Raw genomic sequence first — 26993 nt, 5'->3', positions numbered from 1 at the left:
AAAAACCAGCCGTGTAAGGTTATTTCGGGTAACTAAACAAAGCAGGTGAGCGCGCAGTCCCAAAGACATAAGAAGACACATATACACGAACAGGGCGCTGTGCATGTGTGTGCTCCATGAGTCTCCAGACGTCGTTGCGAACTTACTGTGCTACATGGCCATCTTACCGGTAGAGAAAGCTGAAAAATAGATGTTCCTCCTCATTGTCACCTGGTGTATGACTTGTTTTTCTGTGCCAAGTCTCATTCTGCAACTTCACTAATTCGCCCAGTTTTCCATTCCGCCCTCAGTGCCTTTTCTGCGTGACACCGTTCCACAAACGTACTAACAGCTGAAAAATTAGCGTTCATGTTTATGTATTATCTCAGTTATTGCCTATGAGAAAACCGCACGAACAACCTTCATGTGTAGGCATGATGCGGTTTCTTTTTCTGGAAAGCATGAGTATTGCAAGTGTCCTATGTACAGATTTTTTGCAGTTCGTGTTTATTACACAAAGGAGTGCCCAGCAGGTATGACTTAGTGCCTTAAGTGACGTAATTTTGCTGCTAAGCATCTCACTCGTGGTGAAAGAAAAGTCGTGCTCTTGGCTTATTTCACCTGGTCTTTGAAAAAAAAAATGAGCCTTTCAGCGAATGTTTTTTATGTGCTGCCGCAAAAGCTGAATATCTTCTGCTCCCCCTTGCTACCGGTACTAAATTTGTGGTCACGTGCAATATAATGCGATAATGTATATTTCCTTTCTTAGTACAATGTTATTTTCTTCTCCCCTGTGTTTTTCATCTTGTTCAGTAGTAATGAACATGTCACGCATTTCAAATACTTTTGTGCTGGCTTATATGTTCTTGTGTTTTGTCTTGCGACGGCTGTCAAGAAAACAAACTTAGTATTTTATTCCATTTTTGGGGTATTTTGCACGTCATTGTTGTTGTCATTGCCCGTTAATTTCTTCTTTCTTTATTTGTCACGACTATGTCATACATGTCGTCCAGTTTGGTAATATCTCCGTGAATAAATCAGAAGCTCTCAGTGCACATGTCACACGATTTCCTACACTTTCGTCTGTAGGGCATTATATAAAAATCTGTTGTATGCGTGTACATGAAACGGCGTTCGCGTTTTCACGAGTTTTATTTATTTATTTTTTTGTTATTAGACTGTCTGTGAATTTTTGTGTTGTTTAGTAGTCATGTACATGTCATGCTTTTTTCACTTTTGTTTATTTTCGGGCCGTGTATCATACGAAGCTATGCAAAAGTATTCCTTTTAGGAAACGGAGGTCAACAAAACGAGGCCAAAGATGTGTGGGAAGTGGAATTTATATATCGTCTGGCATATGCTGGCATACTCAAAGTATGGACAAGACTGCGTGCGTGCTAACGCCCAATCAACCCACGGCACACCACTGGCCAGTTCACAAACAATGTCTGCGGTAGCACACATGCGCGATAAAAAAACTAAATACGCGCCGTGGACAAGCAAAAAGAAAGCAAAAGTAAAGGCACACGGAGCATGCGGCAGGGTGTAGAGGGTTCGGAGCGTATCGGCATGATAAAAACCAAAAGAAAAAAAAACCGCTAGGGAGAGAAGGCGCCGCGCGGCTGCTGTTCCTGTTGCCATGACAAAGTAACAATCGTGTGCACCGCCATTTTGCTTAGCATCGCCGTCCCGTTAGGGCCGTAACTGAAGGGGATGCTGGCGCAGGCGTCGAAAAGCGTGTGCTTCAAAACAACCAGTGGCAGCCATGCGGAGATTCACTCCAGGAACGTGGTCGCCCACTGAAGCAGGTCTCAGAAGACAAAGCAAAGGAACACAAAGAACAACAACCAAAAATGTTTAACCTAGACGATTAAATGCTTTCGCATTCCCACACGTAAGCACTGTTAAGTGTCTCTGGCGAAATTTATTTACATTTGAAATGTAACTCTAAGTATTTCCTTTAATTCAAACTTTATGTGTTAAGCTTCTTTTATTTTGATGACCTCACCCTTCTCATTTTGCCAACCTCCCTATAACCACTGGGTTATTGTCCAATTCTACGTAGTGCGTTAACGCCTTTATTTGAGCAATAGGCCGGCAGCCAAAACAAAGAAACAAGCACGATGCTGGTCTTGACTGGGGAATAAGACCGTCGTCGAAATAAATGGATTTCGAGCCGTAGAAATCGCTTAAGTCTTGTCTTCTCTTGAAATTTGTTGCATCTCGAAAGGCGAAGGATATGGTGCCTACCAGCTGCGTCGTGTGTCCTTTGCAGGACTCGCTGGAACAGCATAATCAACAACAAGCCGCGTTACGCAGCGGACAGCGGCTCCCGACACTGGCACCTGAAGGCAGGCCGGAAGAAGTTAGTGCGGTCGCTTCGCTGTTGCGCAGCCATGGCATCTCGAGCAGCGACCTCCAACCCTTGCCGTCTCCGTTCAATTCGATGCTGCTGCTGCCCTCTGAAGACAGGGTAAGCGCCGCCAGTCCAAGCAACCCGTGTTGTGAACATCATGGGTGTTTAAAGGAGTGGTCATTTGAAGTTATTCGCTTCTGTCTAGCGTTTGCAACACCAGTGTTCAGGCCTTATCGTCGATTCTTTGCAAAGGATAATTTTCCTTGAACATAATAAATTTATGCCGTGAGGAGGTGTCACATGTTTCAGCTAAGGCGTATTAGGGCTCTTAAGGCAACTTGCACTTTTCAGCTATAAGCGCATCCACGACCCCCACTCAGTTGGATATCAGTTTGTTTCTCATCTATGACGTAATAAATTCGCAACCATAAATTACACAGTACCTAAACAACAAACCACACATGTGAAATAATTTCATGCAGCTATCACACTGGCAGACGGCTTAAACATGCTTCCTCTCGCTTATCCACATGTAGGTGCAGCTTGGAACAGGACGAACCAGTCGCTTAAGTTAAGCCACAGGTTCCATTATCACCTGATTAGTCGCTTAAAGTGGCGTTGGACAAAAATCTACTTGCTTTTGAATGGTGCACATTAGTTTTTTTATTGACATGAAAACGGCAGCTGTCACTTCATATGCACAAACTACAGAAAGACTGCGTTGGAGTAACTCAAGTAGGCACTAATGAAGGGAAACTCGAAAGCCAGAGACTCGGTATTAGCAACCACGCGATGCCAACCAACCGGTGAGCAAACGAGCGTACCGAGCGTTTGTGCCATAGCCGCCGTCGTGCTGTCACGGTGTACACGACGTTTGCACGACCCCTGCGTAGAGGGCTAGAATGTCTCGAAATACGCTCAGTGCATTGGTATGGGAAACAATATTGCTGCAGAACCTATCCCATGATGGACAGACGATAGTAAGGCATTAACACTGAATGAATATAGTGACTCATCTTCTACGGCAGCCGAGTGCCAAGGTGTGTTTATTACTTCGGGGGAGAGAAACTCTGCACACCCTACCGAAATGCGGTTCAATTCTGCCGTAGCTGTGGCACCGTGGGACACCGCACCGACGTATGTCCACAGCCCGACGTACAGGTGTGCCGCTCGTGCGGGGTGCGGGAGCCTGCCGATGGACACACGTGCACACCCAAATGCGCGATTTGTGGGAGTGATCATCCAACGGGTGACCGCCGATGTCCCAAAAGACTAAAGCCAGTCAGGCAGGTATCAAGACCACGGCCAAAGAAACCAACGAAGACCCAGCTACGGTGGTTCGCCACTGAAGACGAGGACTCCGAGCTGGAGTTCCTTCCGGCCATGGATCGTCGCAGCCGCTCCAGAACCCGCTCGCCGTCGCGGGGCCGATCTTGTTCCGGGCAGCCGGGCCAGAGGAGACGGTCGGCATCCCGACCCAAGGTGCCTCAGCAGCAAGATCAGACAAAAAAGAAGGAGGCCCCAAGAAGCAAGTCACCAGGGATCCTACTGGCATGCAGCACCCCACAAAATAATCAGGTGAGCTGGGCGCAAGTCGCATCTCCCACTGCCAATGCTAAGAATATACCTACACCAATCACACAAAACCCAGAGTACAAGAAAATAGTAGAAGAAAACAAAATACTTCGAAATAGTTTAGCCGAGCTACGAGCCGAGTTTGAAGCTTTTAAGCGCACGGCAAACAACAGCACATCACAGCAACCCATACAAATTGCGGACCACACTTCCAAATCACCACCACAAACATCACTGCAACAAAGTACCGCCTCCAGCACTCATTCGTTAACGCTGGAACAGTTAGCACAAAACATGCAACTAATGTTCGCAGAGCTACACAAACTCAAACGAATGGTAGAGGATGTGCAAACAAAAGCCGCAGCCGTCCCCCGAAAGAGGGTCAGTCAAAGTCCGGGAGCTCCTACCAGGACACCGAAAGCTATAGAACACACTGATAGCGACAGTAATATCCATGGATAATATGGCAAACAACACAAAGACCGGACACATTGAACTCTGGCAATGGAATTGCTGCACGCTACGCACTAAATTGGCTAATTTCACGCACTACATAGAATCGGCGCCAATCCCTCCCGACGTTATCTGTATTCAGGAAATAGGGAAACAAAATCAAAAACTCAAAGGGTACGAGCTTTATGCTCACCCTGACTACCCTCAAGTAGCCACCTTTGCCAAGAAGGATGTCGCGATTAGCGTAAATTATTTTTTCCGGGAACCTATTCAGCACCAGATAATCACAATTTGGCCGCAGAAAAGGGGCAAACCTAAAACAATTATTGTCAACGTTTATAGTTCTCCCAGAGAAAAACAGGCGGATTTTGAAAACGTGGTGGCCACCGCGGTGCGACTCGCTCAAGGTAGGGACAAATTTATATTGTTAGGCGACTTTAACGCTCAACACTCAAACTGGGGCTACAGTAGAGTCAATCCCAAGGGCATATTGTTAGCAGACGTTGTAGAGCGCTACGGACTTTTCCAGCTAACTCAACCGGATCTCCCAACGCGAATCGGGAACAGCGTGTCCCAGGACACTTCCCCCGACCTCACGTTCACCAACAACGAAAGTGAGACGCGATGGACAAACCTCGGTGAAAACCTAGGAAGTGATCACTATATCTTAAGCATATCGGTTAATGCAGCCAGGATTCGAAGAGCTATTGGCAAGGCAAGGCTATCCGACTGGACCAAATTTCGTGAAAAACAGAAAACAATCGGCAGCATAACAGACGTAGGAGAATGGGCCGAGCAGATCCGAGTTATTCACTCTAGGGTCACCAAAACAATTGAAACGACAACGGAGGCTCCAGCCGTGGACCGTCACCTGTTGCATCTCTGGGAAGCCCGGAGAGGCCTCACAAAAAGGTGGAAAAGGCAGAAGCTTAATCGTAAACTCAGGATACGGATAGCTCAGCTAGCGCAGGAAGCTAACGAATACGCACAAAAGTTAAGCGACAGCAATTGGCGTCAGTTCAGCGACTCGCTTCGGGGCACGTTGACTACAAAGAAAACATGGCGCATCCTTCGAAGTATGATTGACCCGGGAGGAACAAAAACAGTCGCGAATCGCACACTTAAGCTGCTTGAAAACGAGTTTGAAGGTCGGGAAGCTGACATGATAGACAAAATTAAAGAGATATACGTAGGAACTGTACCAACCGGGCAATCCACCAAACCCGTTTACGAAGGTCAGGACCAACCGGAACTGGACGCCCCCATAACCTTTGAAGAGGTTTACGCAGCGGCACACTCCTTCAAGAAAAACACGACCCCAGGGGTAGATCAGGTCACGAACGCAATGATTCGCAATCTAAGTGACGACACGCTAAAGAGCTTGACCAAATTCTTTAACGAGACGGTCTGGACAGAGGACGGCGTCCTTCCAAAAGAATGGAAGGAAGCAAAAATTATTCTTATTCCAAAACCAGGTAAGCCTCGTAACATCAACAACCTTCGACCCATCTCCCTAACGTCGTGCGCGGGGAAACTCTTTGAAAAGGTTGTGCAGGTCCGGCTCTCGAACCACATAGAGCTAAACAACATGTCCCCCTCCAACATGTTCGGTTTCCGACCCCACGTGTCAGCGCAGGACGTTTTTCTACTACTAAAGCACGAGGTCCTGCACCCCAACAGAGGGTCGGAAGATAAATTTGTACTGGCATTGGACATCAAAAAGGCCTTCGACAGCATCTCCCACCACGCTATTCTGGAGGGACTGGAAGCGGTGAACTGCGGAACGCGAATTTATAACTACGTGCGCTCGTTCCTCAGCCACCGCACGGCCACAATCGGATTAGGCTCCACGAGGTCCGACACCTTCAACTGTCCCGACAGAGGTACCCCTCAGGGAGCTATACTCTCTCCACTGCTATTCAATGTAGGGATGAGAAAGCTAGCCCTGGAGCTAGATAAACACCCGAATCTCGGTTGTGCGATATATGCCGATGATATCACGTTCAGGGCTCACAAGGGGTCCTACGGGGACAAGCAAGAAACCCTTCAAAAGGCCATAGACGCAGTCGTGGAATACGCGAGGGCGGCGTACATGGCATGCGCACCTGAAAAATCGGAATTCATTCGGGTGCGTGCGAAGTACGCAAGAAAGAAGGACTGGGTGCCGCTCACTCTGACTCTCGACGGGGTGCCAATTCGTGAAGTGGAGACACTCAAAATATTGGGGATGTGGATACAGCAGAATGCTGGAACATCTCACACCCTACAAAAACTAAAGGCGGTCACAGGAAACGTGGCCAGAATGATAAGGAGAGTGGCAAGAAGCAGAGACGGCCTAACTGAGGGAGAGACCATCAGCCTGGTTCACGCATTCGTAATTAGCCGACTCACATACGCCCTTCCGTATCAGGCCTTGACAAACCAAGAGATTAAACAGGCAAACGCAATAATAAGAAAAGCCTTCAAAGCCGCCCTTGGTCTTCCCGAATGCACTAGCACAGAGAGATTCGAGGGACTGGGCCTGCACAATACTTTTGACGAGTACGCAGTCGCGACGTTATATTCCCAGAAAGAACGACTTTGTTCTTCAACTCAGGGCAGGGAAGTATTGGCGAGGTTAGGCTTTCCCCTGAGACCCCAGTATTGCGGAGAGGAAACGGCACAGATAGACCGCAATGTTCGATCGCACATCGCGGTGGCCCCAATTCCCAAAAACATGCACTCCAAGTACCATCCCGGACGACGCAGAGCAAGGGCAAAGACCCTTCACAAACGTTTCGGCATGGGACCGGGGGTGTATTATACGGATGCCAGTCGAGCCAGCTCAGACACTTTCACCATAGTCTCTACATGCAACAACAACGTAACAACGGCATCCTTCAAAACCGCCTCGGCATGCGTGGCAGAGGCTGCAGCCATTGCCTTGGCCATTCAGGACGCCGAGCGCCAAACCAATTCGGCTGTCATATTATCCGACTCACAAGCGGCTTGCCGCCTGTTTTTACAAGGAACGGCACCCAAATCAATTATCAAAATTTTAGGCACTCAACTAGAGGGGCACCACACTATCATCTGGTGTCCGGCACACGAGCGACTGGCAGAAAACGCTAGGGCAGACCGTATTGCTCGAGGTTTGAACGTCCGAGCAACGGCATGGCCTAGCGACGTCCTTCCACCGAATTCTCGTGACATCCTCCTACAGCAAAGGCAGGAGCGGAGACGTTTTGGACATCCTCACTCCGATTTAAACAGCGAACAGGAGAGGGACTGGCGTCGTATTCAGACGAATACATACCCCAACCTGCACCACCTACACAGAATACACCCCACGAGGTTCTCTGACGAGTGCCCGTGGTGCACAGACACACCCACACTAAAACACATCACATGGGAGTGCCCCAGGAGGCCTCCGCACATAGACAGTCCCATATTACACCAACATCCACTAATGAGGAATAGGCAGTGGGAGGCATGGCTTGCGGACGAGGGTCGGGAGAGCCAGTTGGCTCTCCTGGACCAAGCCCAGCGAGCCGCTCGTGCCAGTGGGGCCCTGGAATAGGGGCTCCAACCATCGTGCCTTATTTTATTTCCATAGAATAAAGTTTTACTCTCTCTCTCTCTCTCTCTTATTAGCACGTCGAAAAGAGTAATGAATGAGGCGCTTATTGCCGTGTGACTCCTCTATCGCGCTTTCCTAACGCTCGCCACCGTCAAACGCCACCGCCGCGAAGCCTTCGTGTGCCCTTCGAAATGCATTGCGCTCCAGTGGGCATGAACGCTGAGAAACGCCTCACGCATCAACCGGTTTCCTCGATCCCGCTACTTTCTCGATTCACTGCGCCATCTAGTGGTACTGCGCAGAAGTGCGCACCTGGTATTCCGAGGCGAGAAGCGGCGCGCACCGGTACCTGCGAACACTGAGAATTGTTACCCAGATGGGCGCACACTCAGTGGCACAAATCAAGTTACCCAAGATGACGCGAAATTCATCAAGAGTGGCGCATGCCCATCTAAATCGCGGCGCAGTTCGCTAAAGCGTTGGTGTGATTGGCGTTCATTGACACACCCAGTACACTTGTGGCGCAGCTCGATAAAGCGTCAGGTTGCTGTCATTCACGAACACATCTGACGTGGATTCGATTCTACCCAGCATAGAAGAAATTTAAAGAATCGTTTTCGTCGTTGTAGCGTGGGACATTTTCAGTGGCACATACCTAATGGCAGGTACCCAGGCACCCAAGTTCACATCAAAAAGGTTCATTGAAAACCAGCACTGGCCCAGTAGCACACAACGAGTGAAGAGAAAAGAATGCCTGCCTAGTCCAGCATATAGAGTGACCCATGTTGGCTCATCGCCGCATATTCAGCGATCCAAGTTGGTTTTGATTTTTTCCCTCTGCACAGCAGCTCGATTCGCGCCCATTCGAAGACGGACTACCCAGATACCCATGCACGTGGAAGAAATGTCAGGTACAAACACACATGAATGGATAGCCCCGGAAAGTGCGTGAAATACTGTAAAAGTGGATGCGCATTAAATAACTAGGATGGAGCATAGCGTCGACTTAGCCTCTTCCAGCTACCCCTCTCCAACGTCTCCTTTCTCTATGTGGCGAACTTGTGCGCGCTGCCTCTGGAAAATGAATAGGACCACAGGGCTACCGGAACATTCAAAAGACTGTTCATTTCGTATTACCTTTTATACCGGCGTTTTGTAGGTGACGGCCGCCTGCTTCGCATAAATCAAGCCGTCGTCCTGCCCTGTTTCTCGCTATTGTTCCAAACAGATGCATGTATTTTACTCAGATTTCCGTCAAGTTGCTTCGACAGCAAAGTATTAGTTACAAGCGGGCGCTATTTTCGAATTCGATGTTCTCCCATTCTTGGTCCATTAGGCTTAAAGAGAGCAGATGTACTAGCTGGACCTACGAGAATTTACGACGTGCGGGGTTAGCCAGGGGGAGTCAGATGCGCTGCCCCGATTGTCTGACGCGTTTGCTTCAGTCGTCGGACGAACCGCGCTTTCACCGCAAGCGGCGGCGACTCTTCCTGATTTCTATGGTTTTCAAGAGGAACCCGTAACCTGAGTATATATCATCAAGTCTGTCGCTATTCGATACGCGTAGACAGAGGCCGAGAAGTGCTCCATAGCAGAAGGGCGTCTCTCAGGTGCAGTTCAGGCTTGGAACTTTTTGAAAGGGCATGCCTCTCCAACCTTGTCTAGCGGGACAGCGGCGCTGCTCTCTACATTCGAAAACCTGTGAAGTGCCTATAAGGCTCGCTTTATGCAGATGCGGTCAAGCTGAAAAGCTCCGGATGAAGAAAAAGCCTTATATTTTTGTGACAGGCTGCAGCTCCTTGGCACCTGCAACCTCAACTGGGCTTTCCCAATGGCCAAGCAGTATGTCACATACGGCATCCATGACTTCACGCAAACTGCCATCCTGTCCGTGTATGCATTAGAGACAGCGCACAGCGGTTTGGCCCGCAAGGCTTTAGTGTTAGAAGACACAGCGACATGGCATTGAGCTACCATCACCCAGCCATGTGCTACCTCGCAAGCTCCCCTCCACGTATCAAGCATTTCTGGACATGAGGTTTTAGTTCACGTGAGTGCTACGGCGTGGCGTATTGACCGTAAAACCGCTTAAATTGACCTTAAAATATTGACTAATCATCCTAAGAGCGTTTCGCTTCGACGAGGCGCTACCAGACGCTACCCGAAAGGCAGTCACGGCTTATTTTGTATAGTTTTTATGCTACTCAGCAAAGGTGCTACGATAATCGCCGGAAGCACTCCGCTGCCACTTTTCTTTAGTTGGCACACATTCTTAGCGTCGAAACATCGCACAGCGTTGACGAGAGGCGCCGTCATGGACTGCTTTTGATTTTCACCTATCGGTTTCGTTAAGGTGGCCTCAATTATTTCCTTAGCGACTTTGGTATCCGCACTCATGGGCTACCCTAGCAGCTGTAAATGTAGATGTGCTTAAGTATTAAGATGCAAACATGGATGTGGATACCTTGAGGCAAAAGGCACGACACAAGAATTGCACTGTCTGTGTCGTCGTCCGTTAGCATGTTATGGCGGGAGATTCTCACAATATTACGTCATATTTACTGACCACGGGGCCAGGTACACCTTTGCGTATGAAATATATAGTACTTGTAGTTACTTCTCAAGGTTGTGTCCTGTCACGGATAGTCACGTGCGTGGAAGAAGACCGCTATTTAAGATTACTCTATAATAATACATGCCGGGTTTGTCTCTTCTCTACATTGTCACGTGGAAGTGACGGTGAAGAAGGATGCAAAACTGTGAATGACGAAATTAGCGCTTTGTTGAGCGAGCCTTTGCCCCCAAAAGCTAGTTACACGGAAAGAACAACGATGGCGGCGAACACAGTCGGCCGATCTTCGAAAAAAAAAACTGATCAGCTCGTCAAGCGCGTCGTCGTTTACACATGAGTCATCGATGTTCCCAGCGTATTGGCTGGTACCCGCGTGCATTCCAGAAAGTTCTGAATAATTCGCGTCGCACATTGTATCAGATTACACAAGCTCGGTGACAACAAACAGCAGATAGAACCGTCGATATCATTCGAGACACTTCCGATACATGCGGGGACGTGCCGCGCTAGGCGATAACATACGCTCGGCGGTGAAAATCGGTCACCCGAATATGAGAAACAAGTGCACTTGAATATGCCCCCGCATGTCCCTTGAGTATGCCACTTGAATATGCCCCTTGAAAAGCTTCGCTACGATGCTGCAAACATAACAGGAGAGCGCAAAACAAACAGCACACATATTAAAGAAAAGTAGCCAAACAACAAAGAAACAACGTCCAAGGTTACACAGTCCAAAGAAGAATGTCCAAAGTTCTGATATGCAGAGTCCCAAAGTTCGTTAGCGCTGGCAGAACGGCTTAAGTCGCACAACGTGGACGATTCCAGGTCGTGAACGACGCCGATGTGATAGCGAAGTGCCGTCTGGCACGACCTGAAAGTCCAGTGCGCCAATGCACCGGATGAGCTTGTAGGGTCCAAATTAGCACCGTAAAAGCTTCTTGCTAAGTATTCATTGACGTGTTGGTGTCCTAACCCAAACACGGTGGCCGGGCTGGTACTCGACGTAGCGTCGTTGAAGGATGTGTTGTCGGCTGTCGGTCCTCTGCTGGTTCTTGATCCCCAGGCGGGCGAGCTGTCGGGCTTCATCGGTACGCTGGAGATAGGCGGCGACGTCAAGGTTCTCTATGTCGTTGATGTGCGGCAGCATGGCGTCGAGAGCCGTCTTCGCGTGCCTGTCGTCAACCAGCTTGAATGGCGCGATCTCTTGTTTCTTGCACCGATCATGTTGTAAGCGAAGGATACGTACCGCACGACAGCATTTCACGTCTTGTGTTCGACGTCGACGTGCATTGCTAGCATATCGGCGACAGTCTTATCAGGCGCTCCGTAGGACCATCTCTCTGCAGATAGTAGGCAGTTGTCCCCTTGTGGCTTGTCTGGCTGTATTGCAGAGTGGCTTGGGTGAGCTCCGCAGTAAAGGCCGTTCCTCTGTTGGTGATGACTTTTCTGGCACCAAGTCGCAGGAGTATGTTCGCGACGAAGAATTTTGCCACTTCAGATGCGCTGCCTTTCAATAGAGCTTTCGTTTTAGCGAAGCAGCTTAGTAGTCCGTCGCCACAGCGATCTTCTTATTTCCGGATGTTGGCGTCGGAAGGGTCAAAACAAATCCACCCCGATCTGCTGAAATGTTCGGTAAGGAGGCTCGATCCGCTGTAGTAATCCCGCTGGCCTTGGTATGTATAGCGTCGCTGACAGTCTCGGCATGTCTTTACGTAACGGGCGAAGTCGGTGGTCAGGTGCGGTCAGTAATACCGTTCCTGCATCCTCGATAGCATCCAGGAGAACCTGAGGTGGCCAGCGGTAGGATCGTCACGTAGGGCAAGCAGTACTTCTGCACGCAGTGCCGATAGAACAACGAGAAAGCAGTTGGCGCGGACTGGTGAGTAGTTCTTCTTTACGAGTAGGTTGTTCTGAAGCGAGAACAAATACAATCCTCCCTCAAATGCCCTGGGTGGAAAGTCGGTGTTTCCTTGCAAATACTCGACTGGGTATTTTAGCTCCGGGTCTGCTCGATGCTATTCAGCAAAGTATTGAGCGCTTATTATTCCAAGGAAGGCGTCGTCATCCTCGTCATCTTGCGGCGGCGGGTGAATAAGGCACGTGATAAATCGGCATCATAGTGTTTTCGTCCGGACTTGTAGTTAGCAGAGATCTTATATTCTTGCTGTCTGAGGGTCCATCGCGCCATCCTTCCTGAAGGCTCCTTTAAATTCACTAGCCAACCTAACGCGTGATGGTCACTGACGACTTTGAACGGCCTGCCGATAGGTAAGGGTAGAATTTTTCTGCAGCCCAAATGATGGCTTGGCATTTATTTTCGGTCCTAGAATAATTGTCTTCTGCTTTTGACAGTGACCGGCTAGCGTAAGCTATCACCCGTTCAAGTCCGTCTTTCCTCTGGAATAGGACGGAACCGAGTCCTAGGCTAGTGGCGTCAATGTGGATTTCTGTATCGGCGTCCTCTTCAATGTACGCAATTGCCGGTGGCCACTGCTTGCGTTGTTGGAGTTCGCGAAATGCGTCGGTCTGCGGCGTTTCCCAGTTGAACACGACATCACATTTAGTTATATCTGCCGATATAACTCAGCTCAGATATGCGTGAAAAGTCCTTGACAAAGCGCATGTAGTAGGAACACATGCCCAGGAATCTACGCACTGCATACTTGTCGGTGAGCTGCTGGAACTTTGCGATGGCAGCTGTCTTCTGTGAGCCGCGGCGGACTCCAGATTTGCTTATGACGTGCTCTAGGAACACAAGCTCATCGTACGCGAAACGGCACTTTTCCAGCTTCAGAGTGAGCCCTAATGACTTCATGGCTTCTAGTACTGTCGCAAGCTGGCTTAGGTGATCGCCGAAATTTCCCGCGATGACGACGACGTCATTCGAGTAAACAAGACAGGTCTGAGACTTCAATCATGAAAATACCCTATCTATCACATGCTGGAACGTTGCAGGTGCCGGGTACAGTCGGAGTGGCATGACCTTGAACTCGTAGAGTCCATCTGGCAAGATGAAGGCGGTTTCTTCGCGATCCTTCTCGTCGACTTCTATTTGCCAGTAGCCAGCGGTGAGATCCATTGACGCGAAGTATTTAGCGTTGCAGAGCCGATCCAATGTGTCTTCTATCCGTGGGAGTGCGCGTAAGTACTTCTTCTGATGTTGTTCAGTCGACGATAATCGACGCAGAAATATAGGGCTCCGTAATTTTTCTTCGCCATCACTACGGGGTTTTCGACAGCTGAATGTCGTCGCGCAGCATTTTGTCGACATTTCACCTTGTAGCTTCACGTCCTCGCGTCGAAACTCGGTAAGGTATCTGTCGGAGTGATTGAGCGCACACTTCGGTTATTACGCGATGCTTTACAACTGGTATTTGTCGAATCCTCCGTGACGTCGAAAAGCAGTCTTAGTATCCTCGGAGAAGGCTTCGGACCTCGTGCTGCTTACTGAAGAAGAGACTTGGATTTGTGTCTAAATCTGAATTCAGTAATATGGTCGTGAAGGTAGATACGGCAGAATCCGAGAGGACAAACGCATTCCAAGCCTCCACAATTTCCTCGATGTATGTGATTGTCGTGCCCTTATTTATGTGCTTGAACTGCTGGCAGAAGCTTGCGAGAATCTCTTTCAGTTTTCCTTCGTGGAGTCGAGTGATCCTTCTTGCGCCCCAAATTGTACGGTCTAGGACTACACGTTGATCGCCCGCGATGACGCCTTCTGCGTCTACGGCTGTTTCGGTGCCGACGAAAACGATCCTGCTGGACCGAGGCGCGATGCTGACATAGTCATCAAGTACACTCAAGCCATGATGACTACGAGCGACCTCCGGCAATATAGCTTGATCCTGTTTTAGGGCATCCTCTGCTGGATGTCCACAGTGTACGGACCTGCAATGCGAGAAACAATGCAAGACGTACTGCGCATAACATTGCGCCGGCCCCGATGCTATACCAGAAAGAGCGTTCACCTGAAGACAAAAAGTATGACTGAATGAAGCGCTGTGATTCACTGACGATTCGTAGCTGATCTATGAAACAACACCGAGCTGAAACAACTTATATGAAGCATATGGTGAAAAGCAAAAGGAAATGCGGGAATCAAACGCAAAAAAAACTACGCCTTTCAACTTCACCGCTGGAAATGTCAACTACTTGGAGCAACAGGCTAACATCCATAGTCTAAAGTAATCTTATGACGAGTTCGAAAAATGACATCGCTGAAACCGCTGGCGAATATGCACGTTATGGCTCCCTGCTTTCTTACAATGTTGAAATGTCAAAACCACCTAACCTCTCGAAGGTGCCTGTTTCGCAAAATACACCCTCTTAGCACCCTCAAATTATCGAAAGGGTGCGCTCTAAAAACAGTTGCGCCCTTTCGGGTGTATATTTGCCACACAGCAATAATCGTCATCTTTCTTTCCGCAATTCCTTTCATTAAAGCTGTGAGCCCAGTACTTCCGAGTCGCGAACGGCATGCGCGTTATCAGCATGAGAAAGCATTCTCGACAGAAAAGTTGCGAGTGCAGCGTTTTCAAGAAAGGAAATGCAAACAAAACAGATGACAATTATTGTTGTGCAGCAAATATACACACAGAAAGGGCGCAATTGTTTTGAGAGTGTGCACTGAAGGTGTTCTGCTAACGAATTCTATTTTAGCACTACTCTGGAAATTATTAGAGATAGTAAGGGTGCAAAAAGAGCATTTCGACATTCAGCCCTTCTTGGAGGGTTTGATTTTCCTGTCTTATTGCAATTAATTTCCTTTGAATTTGCTGAACTTACGGCTTTTGGAAAACTTCTCCATTCGTATGAAAAATGATAATATAAACTGTGTTTTTTTTATTTTCCATCCGCATAAAATGAATGTCCAACATGTTGTAACGTAGACTGAAGACGAAGTCTGGAAAATAGACGCTTCTCTTTAATGACGGGCCAGAGGAAGAGCGTGCAGCTTACACGCTTCATCGTCTTTCATGGCGCCGACCTTTGCGTGCGCCGTCCCGCGGTGCGGAAGCCCCTCATCATTGCATCGATTGCCCTCCGTGGGAAAAGCGACCATCGACAAGAAATGGACCTGCTCAGTTGTATCTCGGTGTTCACGTACGCGCATAGTATGGTTTCAAGCGCACTACATGAACAACTTCAGTACGAGGACGAGGACGGAGCGAACCGGAGTCAGAACTGCAGACGACGTCGTAGGTCACGTCACTGAGGCGGCGTGCAGTTTTGTAGGGACAAAAATACCGGCGGAGCAACTTTTCCAAAAGTCCACGGCGACAGATGGGCCCCCAAACCTACACGCAGGCGCTGGTATTGTAATAGACGTCGCGTCGACCCTGGTTGTATCGAAGGGTGTCGGTAAGCTGTTGGCTCCGTATACGATGCCGAGCAAGCTGGCGCGCTTCTTCGGCTCTTTGTACAAACTCTTCGATGTCTTCGCTGGTGGGACTGGTGCGTCGTGTGGACGTGACCTGGCGCCCGTATACAAGTTAGAACGGCGTAAACATTGTGGTCTTCTGTACAGCAGTGTTATACGCGAATGTCACATAAGGTAAAATCTTGTCCCACGTCTTGTGCTCTACGTCGACATACATGGAGAGCATATCAGCCAGCGTTCTGTTCAGACGTCACGTTAATCCTTTGGTTTGAGGGAGATGCACAGTGCTCTTGCGGTGAGAGCAATCCATCAGCAGGAGAAGGCCCTGCATAAGTTCGGCTGTAAATGCTGTACCGCGCTCGGTGATGAGAGCAGACGCTGCACCATGTCGAAGGACGATGTGGCGTACAAGGAACTCGGCCAGTTCATGCGAGTTTGCTTGCGGCAGAGCGTCGCTTTCGGCGTACTGGGTTAAGTAGTCGGTATCGACAACTATCCATCTGTTGCGCGAAGAGGTTACTGGAAATGGCCCAAGTAGATCCATTGCTATTTGTTGGAACGGTGCTTGAGGAGGGTCCACAGGGTGGAGAAAGCAAAGCACTTCAACTTGTGGTTTCTTGCGGCACTTACAATCGCGGCAGGTCTTCACGTACCGTTGCAAGGAAGACAAAAGCCGGCACCAGTAATACTTCTGTTGTATCCTTGCTAATGTCTTAGCGAATCCCAGTTGTCCCGAGCATGGCTTATAATGGCAGGCTTGCAAAATGTATTGGCGCAGCGCCGACGGCACGACAAGGAGGTACGTATTTGGATCGCTTCCGTAGCTTTCCTGTAAAGGACGTTGTTGGGCAAATAGTACGGTGATAAGCCGAGCACGAGCGAGCGGGGTAAAACGCCGTCCACTCCTTGGAAAGTGCTCAATCAGCGGCAGCAGCTGAGGGTTTGCTCACTGGTGCTCAGCCATATCTATGGCGTCGATAACGCCGACAAATGGCAAGTCGTGGTTGGGGTCCGATGACGTCATAGGTACTGGCGCGCGTGATAAACAGTCAGCGCGCTGTGTTTCCTTCAAGATCTTGAGACAGCTGCAACGTCGTACTTTCGTAAGCGCAGATTCGAACGGGGTAGTCTGTCTGAAGGATCCTTGAGGTTAGCAATCCAACACAGGGCGTCGTAATTGCTGAAAGCCTTAAAGGTTCTACCTACAAGTAGGGTCGGAATTTACTAATTGCCCACACAACCGTTAAGCATTCTTATTCAGTGGTTGAGTAGTTTTTCTCAGCCTTGGTGAGACTGCGGCTTGCATAAGCAATGGTGCGTTGCGCACCAGCTTGCCGCTGTGCATGAACGGCGCCGACACCCGCATTTCTGGCGTCAGTATCAATTATGATGTGAGCCTCTTCGTCGAAATGAACAAATATTGGGGCCGCTTGCAAACGCTTGCGCAAGTTATTAAACGACTGCTGCTGCCCGTCCTTCCAAATGAAAGGCGCATCGTCGCGAGTAAGCCGTGTCAGAAGCTCAGCAATTCTCGAGAATCCCTCGACGAAGCGCGTTTAGTATGCGCACAAACCGAGGAAGCGCTGGATAGCCTTCATGTCTGTGGGTGGTGAAAACTCGGCGATGGCAGCTAACTTGTCGGGGTCTGGTCAGACTACTTTAGGGCCAATGACATTGCCAAGAAATTCGAGCTCTCGGGACGGGAAGTAGCACTTTTCCAATCTTTATGGTGAGGCTGGCAGTACGGATCGCAGCGAGGACACTTTTGAGCCGTGCGAGATGTTCGTCAAACGCGCTCTAGAACAGGACGATGTCGTCCAAGTATACGACGCAGGTTTGCGATTTGAGTTCAGCAACCACGGTATCCATCATCCGCTGAAAGCTGGCAGGTGCGGAACAGGGACCGAAGGGGAGAACTCTGAACTCATAAAGCCTGTCAGGTGTCACAAACGCTGTTTTTAACGATGCTGTTGATCTACTTCGATTTGCCAACACCCTGATTTAAGATCCAACGAAGTAAAAAAAAAACTTGCCGTGTTGTAGACGATCCATTGCGTCGTCGATGCGTGGGAATGGATAAACGTCGCACTTCGTTACACGGTTCAACTTTCTGTAATCTACAGGTTAGCGTAGTGTTTTGTCTACCTTTCTGTCTAACAATGCAGGCAAGGTCCACGGGCTTGTGGATGGCTGGATCACGTCGTCTTGGAGCATCTCTTTCACCTGATGCTTGATCGCTTCCCTTTCCACTGGAGACACTCTGCAAGGATGCTGATGAACAGGACGTGCGGACTCGTCCGTTATAATTCGGTGCTCTGTGATGGACGTGCGCCGTACTTTGTATGATGTTGAAAAACCGTCCGAAATCACAAGACTATGTAGACGGTCTTTCTGATGGTTTGGCAGAGCAGCGGTAACGTGAATCCGTTCTTTTAGGCTGGGTAACTCAGATTTCTGAGGCGACGCGATTTCGAATGTGGCAATGTCAGCAACATCAGTGCTTTCGCGATGAAATACAATTGTCGTTCCTCGCGACATGCCGATACTTGTTGCTGACGTTTGTTGCCAAAACAACTGAACATTTGTTTCGCACGTGAAGAAGCAAATGTGGCGCTCAAGAAGCAGGGGGATGTTTGCCTTAGCAATTCGTTCGGCATCGCCCTCCATGTCACATAGGAGAATAAGTATGCTGCTCTTAGGTGGCAACGTGAAATGATTGTCAGATACGCGAAGCACGATGTCACGGTCGTTGTCATTACTGTTCGCTATGGCTTGCGTAGTAGCGAAGCTGACTCTAGACTCTTGCAGGTCGATGATGGCACCGTTCGCCTGAAGGAAATTCATGCCGAGTATAAGGTTCTTTGAACACAGGAAGAATGATGAAGTCGCCGATGTACGTGAAGCCCCGAATGTTGACTCGTGCCGTGCACAGGCCCATTGGCTTTATGAGGTGCCCTCCTGCAGCACGAATCGGAGTGCCGGTCCATTGCGTCGAAACTTTGTTCAGTATATGCGTGAGATTCCGGCTCATAACAGACGTGTGCGCACCCGTGTCGATTAACGCCGTGACTTCGTGGTCATCTATGGTAACTGGTACATCGCAAGATACTAATACCCAACTGCACTACTTTCTCTGATTCTCAATTACGTCATATCGCGATTGCGTTGTGGAGGATCTTCAGCGTTCTCAACGTCAGCAACTTCACCTCCACAGGTCGCTGGACTCAGTTTTCCCGAGGGTCGGGGCTGGGTGAGCGACGCCTTGTTGCGCTCGGCGTGAAGCGGGGGCTGGAAGACCTGTTTCGGGCACGTGACGGTGACTGGGGGTCACGGAATCGTGGGGCCAACGAGGTCCTGGCATCCTTTCGGATGCCAGTGCCTCGTTCAATCTCCAGGGGGCGTTCAGCATTGCGCGGTCGCGGCGCATTCAGTGAAAATCCACGGAGCCCATCTCGGCGATAAGGACACGCCCCATAGTGGTGATCGGCTTCACCGTAATGAAAACAGAAGGGCCTCCGGTCTGCAGTTCGCCATACGTCGCTCTTGCGGGGTGGTCATCTATCAGCCATAAATGGCGTGCGGCGAGGCCTCAAGTCACCAGTTGCTTGTTGAACGGCGCGCGCACCATGAAAGGCCGGGGACATCGCTCACATCGTAAAAAATTGGGGACAAGGAACTTCGCGTAGCTTCCGCATACGACATGCGAGGCTGTGGCTGCCTTACCTCGTGCTCCGGTGTCTCTCTTCGCTCTGTGACTTGGACCGCCTGCCTGATTTCCTCCCGGATGACCTCAGCCAGAGCGAGTCGCGGTAACGATGTCGGAGCCAACCGAAGCTGTTGGAGCTGTTCTCGAACAACAAGCCTAAGGAGCTCCCGCAAAGCGTCGGTTATTGTCCAATGGTATATAGCGAGATGGTCACGCGATAGGGTCAACACGTGCCGGTTGTACTGCCTTGTTCGCTGCTGCAGTGCCTTTTCCATTGATATGGCTTCCACGAGAAACTCTGCAACGGTCTTTGGTGGGTTGCGTATTAGGCCTCCGAGGAAGAGGAGGATGGAACGTTATTACAGCAGAAATCGTTGCGCGGTTTATTCCAGGGTGGTTCGCTCTGACAGGGCTCCACTGGCGATCGCGGCTCACCGAGCCTGGTCGAGGATCGCCAGTTGGTTTCCCAGATCGAGTTTGGAGAGTCTCGCTCCCCAAGACCACGTAGTGAGTGTGTGTGGTGTGACTCGTGTCAAAATTGTGTCGCCCGGACGGCCGGTGCATTCGTCTGTTATGTACACGAGTGTCGCTCTGTGGGTGCTGCACCAGGGACATGTCCGGGACGTATACCTGTCTGGGGAGATTGCATGTAGACGAGACAAGTGTAGGTACGTCTTCGTTTGCAGGCAGCGCCAGTCCCTTTACTGGAGTTTATTTAGAGCTTTGTGTGGGGGAGCGTATTGTGTTCCTTCTAGACGTTCGTCCTGCAGTATTTGTTGACTTGTGGTTAATAACTCGTGGGTCACTCGTCGGTCTCTCGGGGACTGAAGAACGGTGTGCTCTGCCGCTCGGCTAGTGAGACCTCGAGCTGCGCAGTACGGCTCTTCGTTGCCCCGCAGGCCTTCGTGCCCGGGGCACCAGACGATATCATGGGTCCATTCTAGTGAACGGCCCAGGATTCGAATGGCCTGTATAGTTGTATAGGGAGTGTTCCGTTCATGTATAAACGACACGCCGCTTGTGAGTCCGTAAGGATGCGGGGGACCTTCGCTTGCTCTCGGCGTCGCGAGGTGCGAAAGCGATAGCTGCTGCGTCTGCTGCTGTGCTGCATAGGGCACCGATGGAGGCAGAGGCGACCAAGTTCCCCTGATTGACGACAGCTATTGCGTATTTGGGCCCACGACGTGGCGACGAGGGATACGGGCTAGCTTTCTTGTAGTATGTATCTGGGTCTCTGAAACAGCGTTTGTGCAACATGCGGGCACGCACTGCTCTCCTCTCTTGACTGTGGGTGGTGTGCATTTTCTTGGGGATAGGGTCTGCTACATTGTTCTCTCTAACGTGGTTTCCCAGGAGTTGTCTTTCTTCTTTGCAGTACTGGGGTGTCAGCGGATAACCTATCCGTTGAAGAAGGTGCCCTCCCTGTTGTGTCTTGTTGAGATGCTCCCTCTGCGCTATGAGCGTGGCACTTGCTAGCTCCTCAAAGGTGTTGTATAACCCTAGCGTTAGTAATTTCTTTGCGCTTGTGCTTGACGGTAGCTGCAAGGCCCTTTTGTCCGCCGTTCTTATAAGAGTGTCCATGCACTCGATCTCACTTTTGCGCTTGACTTGATGCAGGAGTGTGCACGTGACACCGCTTATGACGAGGGCTTGTACCAGTTTTAAGGTTTCGTGCTCTGTGAAAGCATCTTTGCCGCGCACTACTCTGGCGAAGAGTGATGCGATGCTTCTCATTACGTGATTTAATTTCTCTTAGGCTACCTTTATTCCATTGTTCTCCTGGACTTAAATACCTAGTAAGCGTGTTGTCGGGATGCACTTGATAGGTTGCCTTGGAATCTCGAGATGTATTGGCAGGGCTCGATGTTTCTTAGCCTGCTTTGGCCAGACTTGAAGGTACTCCGATTCGTGTTGGGCACACCTCACTCCGGCTGCTGTTAGGTTTGACTGGATCTGTTCGATAGCTTTGAGTAATGTGTTTTCTCTTTTGCCGTATGAACTTGGTTGTCCATAGGATGATATCGTCGGCATAGAAGGCACATCCGATTTTGGGTATGCTGTCCAGTTGTAAGGCAAATTTTGTAAATCCGATGTTAAAGAGGAAAAGAGATATTAGTACCCTTTTGCGGTAGACCATAAATGTCTGACTGTATGCCTGCTATGCCGATGCGGGCTTTGCGGTGGCTGAGAAAAGCCACGGTATACTAGTATACTCGCTTTCCGCCTCCTATGGCGGCGAGGCCAGCTAGGGTGGTTTCGTGTGCTATATAATCAAAGGCTTTTTCCACGTCGAGGGCTAGGAGTATGTTGTTGTTGCTGCACGGTTGTGGGTTGAAGACTCCTTCCTTGAGGAGGAGGAAGACTTCCTGTGCTGGCATGCCTTTCCGGAATCCGTGCATGCAATTGGGGTGTAGTCCATGTTCTTCCATGTGCTGTTCTATTCGAGTGAATATGATTTGCTCAAAACGTTTGCCCAGGCAGAAGGTGAGCGAGATCGGTCGCAATTGATCGAGCCTACGCGGTTTTCCAGGTTCGGGTATAAGGACTATGTGAGCGGTAGTCCATTCCTCGAGGAACGTTCGCCCTGGTGTCCTTATTTCTTCGTTCAGCTGCTGTGTAAAGACTCGGAGGGTTTCATCGCTAGGTTTCTGAAGATAGCGTTGGAGGTCCCCGATAAGGTCTCGTTCAGAGGTCCCGTATATTGAGGGTATGGTTTCGGATTCTCGGTCCGGATTCCCGTGTATGTTTTCTGGAGTTCCTGTATGAGTTCATCCTGCGTTCCTGGATATTCGCCAACAATTTTTGTAGGGTTGTGTTTGCTTCTGTTTTCGTACTTGAAGGATCGATGATGCTGCGGAGTATATTCCGCGTCTTTTTGCTGAATAACTCTTGCTTGACACCAGGCATCATCAAGTTCCTGAGCTTCTTTTCTTCCAGCGTGAACGGATCCACGCGTCGGAAAATTCGGCATATGCCTTCGACAAACATTGCGACGCTTTCGTTCGGCCGCTGTACTCTCGCCTGAATTGATTCAGTTCGCTCTTTGCGAACGAGGCTGGCGTATGTGCTGATTAGCTGCCGTCGGAATCCGTCCCATGTGGCTAGAGCCACCTCAGAGTTCTCAAACCATGTCCGCGCAGAGTCCTTGAGGGCAAAGTAGGCGCTGCGTAGCTTGCACTTTCGAGTTCAGCTGTTGAATTCTCCGACACACCCAAAGTGATCGCACCAGTCCTCAACATTTTCGAAGGTGTCCCCATGGAAGGATGTGAGGATTCGCGGCTGGTTAAGGACGACTTCGGTCGGTGCGGTTGAGGAAGAAGACGGAACTGATGTACTCGTCCTTCTGAGTCGATTGGGTAGAGGCTCGTGCTCAGGTGGCAGTCCTTGAAGTCGACGGCTTGTCCGTACGTGAACAGGAGACAGCTCGACCGGACTTCGTACTGGGCTTGTAGACAGTGTTCGATCTGGGAGTGGTAGCATGTACCCCGCACCTCCGCCAGAATAATGTAGCGTATATTGAAGACGGAGTCTTGAAAAAAGGCGGTTCTCTTTAATGGCGGACGAGAAGAAGAGCGTGTAGCTTACGCGCTTCATCGTCTTTCATGGCACCGACCTTCGCGCCCGTTGTCCCGCGGTGTGGGAGCCCCACATCATTGTATCAATGTCAAAAACAATACGTTGGGCTTTCTAGGGTGAAATTTTAAAAAGTATTGATTTATTTGATTATTATTTGAAGTAGTACAAGGCAACATTCATCAACTGGGTGGGCTCCACTATGTGATCAACAAAACAAAAATGCTCCGCTGAACCTCCTTTCTGAGCTTTCAATAACCAGGAAAAATGCAAACACAGCGTTCTCTTTTCATGTCCTAAATCTAGAAAATATTTGAATGCAATGGCACAACAGGGCAGGCGAGCACAACTTAGCCAGCCTAATTAATAACGAACGCTTTGTATTGACACAACGCATAACAGATAAGACATAATACCTAATAAAAGCATACATATTATACTTCACTGCCGGCAGAACGACACAAGAAGCAGATAGAGCATGGAGCTACTTTCAACGTATTTACTGCATCATATCCTTGCTTAAGAAGGCATAGAATATGACGGTGTACACAAAGATAGAATGGCAGTAGAATGTTCAAGAAAGGAAGATAAGAAGTAATTCTGTAAAATGTAGTTCGGAGTTGTGCAGACAATGGAACCAAAACTTATAGAATCCGATAGCCTTTATATAAAGAAATTAAGTTCTGATAATTCTCGGGCCGCAGAATCGGGGCTCCTTTTCAATAATAAACTGTCATTCCGCATAGTTCGACATGCTCAATTATCTCAGTGGAGAGGTAGATGCGAGCTGGTTGCGGTCGACTAAGACGTCCATACTCTTTCAAGTGCTCATTAATGCAGCGACTGGCTGATGTATACATTGCCACATTCCTAAAAGTATATGTAACTACATCAATAGGCCATTCTACGCACTTGGCATGTCTTTTTCCCGCAATGTTGCTTCCTGATTCTTTGCGATACACTGTTGCACAAATGTAGACAGGTTGAAGAGGGCAGGGAAAACTGGAAATTGGTGCGTGCTAGCCATGTTCTTCAATTTATGAGCAGCCGTAATGCGGTGCTACTAAAGGTAACTGAAGAGGTATGCAGAAAACTAAGATGCGAAAAATGAGAGCAGTGTTGACCAATGAATGATTTCCTTTTGCCAAAATAAGCATTTCTGGCAACGTAAAGAGGAGTCTGGACAATAGCTAAGCATTTAGCAAGTATCCATTAGGTTCAGTTCGCTTCCTACGCGCCTTTCAATTTTAAAGTAATCGCTCAAATTACGAGGGAGACCCTGTATATGCTGCATGTCGCACGTACTTTGCGCGCATCACAGTCTAGCGAGTCCGTGCATTGGATGCAATGCAAATGCCGCATTAACCGAACACCTAGTTGGCCGCCTGGTGCTGTACGGTGATAAGAGTACTACTACTTGTGCTAATTGTGCTACTTTTAAAGTCATGACAAGAGAACGCGTACCTACATATGAGGTAGCATAGTTCAAACCACAAATGCAGACAGTGCATGGCTGGAAATGATTTCAAGAGGTCGTAACCTGAGTGTAAAACCGTCATTTCTTCCCTTAGGTATCCCTCCAGAGTGAAAAAAAGTCGTAACGCTGCAGTGGAATACCAATTCGAGCAAAATAATCGTTCTTACCTGTTTTAACTTTTTGCTTGAATTTCGGTTAGAGCATTGTTGGAAACGTGAGAATTTCGCGCAAGTTCACCAGATTTCTGCTCAGCGGATGCATGAAACCTGTGAGAATGAATGTCCAATTAAGTCAGGCTAACTTTGCGGCACAGGTTTCCCCCTGCTCTAGCATGTGGTTTATCCACCGTGTTTACAAAGCATTGCTATGCGCTTTGAATGTTCTATCGCTCCATAAAAGTTTATATGATCCCGTTAGCTTAATGGTTGTTTTGTTGCAGTGGTGAGTACAAAGTACCAAATATCACTTCAGACTGGGGCGCACGCAATTTGATTGTGGGTGCATTGACAATACGCTCGAGTACAGAGCCCTGGGTCAAGCAACCTCAACGTAGTTGAACTTAATGCGTAGGCCTTCACCACGGTGGTTTTCTTGGTACGCGCGTTGCACTGATAGCTTAAGCCGTGGTGTTCAGTCTGTCACTCAACCTGCAAACTTAGCGAAACTAACAGTTCATTCATCCGCTGCTTGATCGAGGTGCAGGCCGTTCCCGGCGACATCCGGCCCGATGCCAGCTGGTCTCTGCCGCAGCTCTGCATTGGCCTTTGCGCCATGGTGGCCTTTCTGTTGGCCATCTTCTTTGCCAGCACTCTGGCTGTTCGTACCCTGAAGCACTACGACTTTCTGAATCCCGCGGCTTACGGTAAGGCCAAGATCCCGCCCTCCGAACCACCTGCGCCTCCAGCCACGCTGACTATTGACCGAGAGGCAATGCCTGACGAGGACAATAGAGACGTCCTGAACACTAGCTATGTGGCCTTATACGCGCCAGCCCTCCGCTGAGCATCGGGCGTGCTCCCATCAGAAGGGTAGAACCACGCAGTAAAGAACCGTGTGTTCTCTCTTCGAACATGGCACTTCGATATTTCGTCGCACTGCTCAACACGAAAGAAATAAACTAACACATTTACTACGGGGATATTTCTTACGAAATGAGTGTTGCCTGTCTGTTTTGCACATTGGTTCTTTACTTAAGTATTATACCTCACTATTACGAAACTCTAAACTTTGCATCTACCTAACAAATGATATAACAGATACCACCACTATATGGGTAAACGGAATACCGGGACGCTGCAGAAAATACCATTATATCTACCTGTCCTTCAAGCAGTTGTTCAATGCCCGAGAAAGCTACCTATTCTGTGCTAGCGTGGAAAGTATGTGCTTGTAAAGACCTTATATTTTTCTCGTAGAAAAAAAAAACATTACGCAAAGTAAGGCCGAAATTCTCCACAGTGACAACCTTATTTGGAGTATTACGTGCAATCACAGGGCTCAGTTCTTAAATGCGGGGCATTTCTTGGCGAAGATTTGACACTTTGACAGTATCTATCTATCTATCTATCTATCTGTCTATCTGTCTATCTGTCTATCTATCTGTCTGTCTGTCTGTCTGTCTGTCTGTCTGTCTGTCTGTCTGTCTGTCTGTCTGTCTGTCTGTCTGTCTGTCTGTCTGTCTGTCTGTCTGTCTGTCTGTCTGTCTGTCTGTCTGTCTGTCTGTCTGTCTGTCTGTCTGTCTGTCTGTCTGTCTGTCTGTCTGTCTGTCTGTCTGTCTGTCTGTCTGTCTGTCTGTCTGTCTGTCTGTCTGTCTGTCTGTCTGTCTGTCTGTCTGTCTGTCTGTCTGTCTGTCTGTCTGTCTGTCTGTCTGTCTGTCTGTCTGTCTGTCTGTCTGTCTGTCTGTCTGTCTGTCTGTCTGTCTGTCTGTCTGTCTGTCTGTCTGTCTGTCTGTCTGTCTGTCTGTCTGTCTGTCTGTCTGTCTGTCTGTCTGTCTGTCTGTCTGTCTGTCTGTCTGTCTGTCTGTCTGTCTGTCTGTCTGTCTGTCTGTCTGTCTGTCTGTCTGTCTGTCTGTCTGTCTGTCTGTCTGTCTGTCTGTCTGTCTGTCTGTCTGTCTGTCTGTCTGTCTGTCTGTCTGTCTGTCTGTCTGTCTGTCTGTCTGTCTGTCTGTCTGTCTGTCTGTCTGTCTGTCTGTCTGTCTGTCTGTCTGTCTGTCTGTCTGTCTGTCTGTCTGTCTGTCTGTCTGTCTGTCTGTCTGTCTGTCTGTCTGTCTGTCTGTCTGTCTGTCTGTCTGTCTGTCTGTCTGTCTGTCTGTCTGTCTGTCTGTCTGTCTGTTTGGACGCCAAAGTCTTGGTGCTCGCGTGCTC

General features: G+C 49.1%; 1 protein-coding gene across 1 annotated transcript in view; it reads left to right on the top strand.

Moving 5' to 3' along the window:
* LOC142570651 (uncharacterized) overlaps positions 1–25760 on the top strand; it is a 51909-nt gene extending 26149 nt beyond the window's left edge. The window contains exons 2-3 of the mRNA XM_075679011.1: positions 2255–2452; positions 25333–25760. Coding sequence (XP_075535126.1) covers positions 2255–2452; positions 25333–25632 — 498 coding nt within the window. The 3' untranslated portion in view covers positions 25633–25760. The remainder of the gene's footprint in view (positions 1–2254; positions 2453–25332) is intronic.
* Positions 25761–26993: the final 1233 nt, after the last annotated feature.

The sequence above is a fragment of the Dermacentor variabilis genome, chromosome 2, assembly GCF_050947875.1.
Source record: "Dermacentor variabilis isolate Ectoservices chromosome 2, ASM5094787v1, whole genome shotgun sequence".
Taxonomy (NCBI): Eukaryota; Metazoa; Arthropoda; class Arachnida; order Ixodida; family Ixodidae; genus Dermacentor; species Dermacentor variabilis.
Note: the sequence above shows the minus strand (reverse complement) of the source record. Positions and strands in the feature narration are given on the sequence as shown.